This window comes from Morone saxatilis, unplaced genomic scaffold, assembly GCF_004916995.1.
Source record: "Morone saxatilis isolate NCDOM2014 unplaced genomic scaffold, NCSU_SB_2.0 Contig14, whole genome shotgun sequence".
NCBI classification, from domain to species: Eukaryota; Metazoa; Chordata; class Actinopteri; family Moronidae; genus Morone; species Morone saxatilis.
Window position 1 is genome coordinate 16,628,040 of NW_023339696.1, and position 1,970 is coordinate 16,630,009.

The window sequence follows — 1,970 nt, forward strand, 5'->3', positions numbered from 1 at the left end:
GTGAGTGAGAGATTGCTCAATGTTGCCCAAGCCTCCAAGACCATGCAAACCTGAACATCAAAGTGACCAGCAGCAGCATCACATTCTGTATTCAGCATCTGTAACAGATGCTCGCATTGAACAAGTTGATCATTCCTGTAGACAGCAAGGTGATAACAGCTGACGTGATCACTGCAGCTTGCTACTTCATAATAATATGGGCAATCCTATGAACACATGTTGCATTTCTTATCATACATTGAAACTCCAACCCATGTTTAGCCTATTTTTCAACAGTAATCATTGCCATATCAAGAACTGTAACCACATGTGTTTGCACAAATTTGAAATTACGCTCTTGGAAGTTGACCCTGTTATATGAAATGTGCATGGTATAATGTGCAAGACGTACAGCAGACTTTACAGTCCCTACAAGACATTTAAATGTATGTACTGAATTACATGATGCTAGGTACAGTGTACATTAAGGATCCATGCATATGAGTTATGTGTGGTGCAGGTGGAGATTTTTTACCCGTCCATTGGGAGTCAAGTCCTCCTTGTTGCGCAATTCAAAAGACTCTTCCTCCTCTTTCTCCCCATAGTCCCGTCCGAGCAAATTAAAGCCCTGCCTGCAGCACAGAAACCAGCAAACTCCTTGCAAAGGCATTCAAATAAGGTTAAGTGTGTCGTCTCTGCTATCCAGGTCGGTGAATTCAACACTCACGGTGTTGCTTCGGCCGCAAGTAACTCCAAGAGCTGCGAGAGAGCATACAGGAGGACCCCCTCTCCATAGATATCCAGCGAGGAGGATGAAGGGTAGCATAAGCTTACTCTCTCTTTTCTGTCAAAGAACATGTAAAATGTCTAAGTGTACATGACAGCAGTCACACTCCAACAAAACCGACAGAGAACTGGTTCAAGGAAAATTCCTCCCCGCTTCCAGCACTCCAGTTGATTTGCTCGCGACACCTTGCTGTGCCTGTTTGAACAACTTCACGCGACCAAAGTCCAACAGAAACTAATTTAGTTTCCAAAACTGGTATCCTGCGGGTTAAAAATACATTGAATTCAATGCGCTCGACAAGAGCGACACTGTTGTTGTCAGCGTGTTATAAACACATTAAGTAAGTAACGTAAAAGTGCACCTCTGTTGAGGACCGACTGTCTGACTTCTGAGTTTGAACAAAAGCGTGCTGCAGCTGGGACAGGATAGGGTGGGCGGAGCGGCCACGCCCACCAACCTCACTTCTAAGGTTTCATTGGCTGAATGCAGACACTCCCCGGAATGACACGCCCACAAGCGTAAGCCCCTCCACACTGACAAAGCATCATACGTCCTCTGGCAGATAATAATCAAATAATCTTAAACACCATGTCCCGGCAATACTCTTTAAACGACTGTCGTAGTCATTGTAGTACTCATTAGTAAGGGTATTTTTATAATCACTGTGTGATATTTGTACAATTCACACAGGGAATTATACTCAATAGTGAGTTAGTGTTAATAGGCTTAAATTATGCTTTAAATCTCCTGCCTTGTCTTATTATGCTGTAATACAGTTACAACCATGACAACAACACATCTGAATAGCTTATATTTGTAATTAATTCATACATTTATGCAATTATAATAAGCACTTAAGCACTCAAAATTCAAAAATAAGTTTGTTCTGCACTTTAAAATCATTGTCTCTGCAGTGGTGGAAAAAGTATCCAGATCATTTTTTTTAAGTAAAAGCAGCAATACTACACAGAGTTCTCAAACTCAAATTGGCTTGAGGCCACTGCTAGTATTGTCATCTTATATGAGTGCCACTTCAATATTCACGTACATCAAGAAATCAAACACAATATTCTGACAACATTTCCATTACTAACATCACACTTAACCAAACAACAAATAAGGGCATGAGAGCTGCTCTTGTCCTATCAAACATTTGCATGCATTTGCAGGCATCTAGGCCCTATTTTGCACCAAACTAAATATA

At 41.3% G+C, this 1,970-nt stretch overlaps 1 protein-coding gene across 1 annotated transcript in view; it reads right to left on the reverse strand.

Annotated features, from left to right (window-relative positions):
* The window catches only part of plekhh3 (pleckstrin homology, MyTH4 and FERM domain containing H3), a 29,487-nt gene extending 28,320 nt beyond the window's left edge, over positions 1-1,167 (reverse strand). The window contains exon 1 of the mRNA XM_035655425.1: positions 515-1,167. Coding sequence (XP_035511318.1) covers positions 515-649 — 135 coding nt within the window. The 5' untranslated portion in view covers positions 650-1,167. The remainder of the gene's footprint in view (positions 1-514) is intronic.
* Between the last annotated feature and the right edge of the window lie 803 nt (positions 1,168-1,970).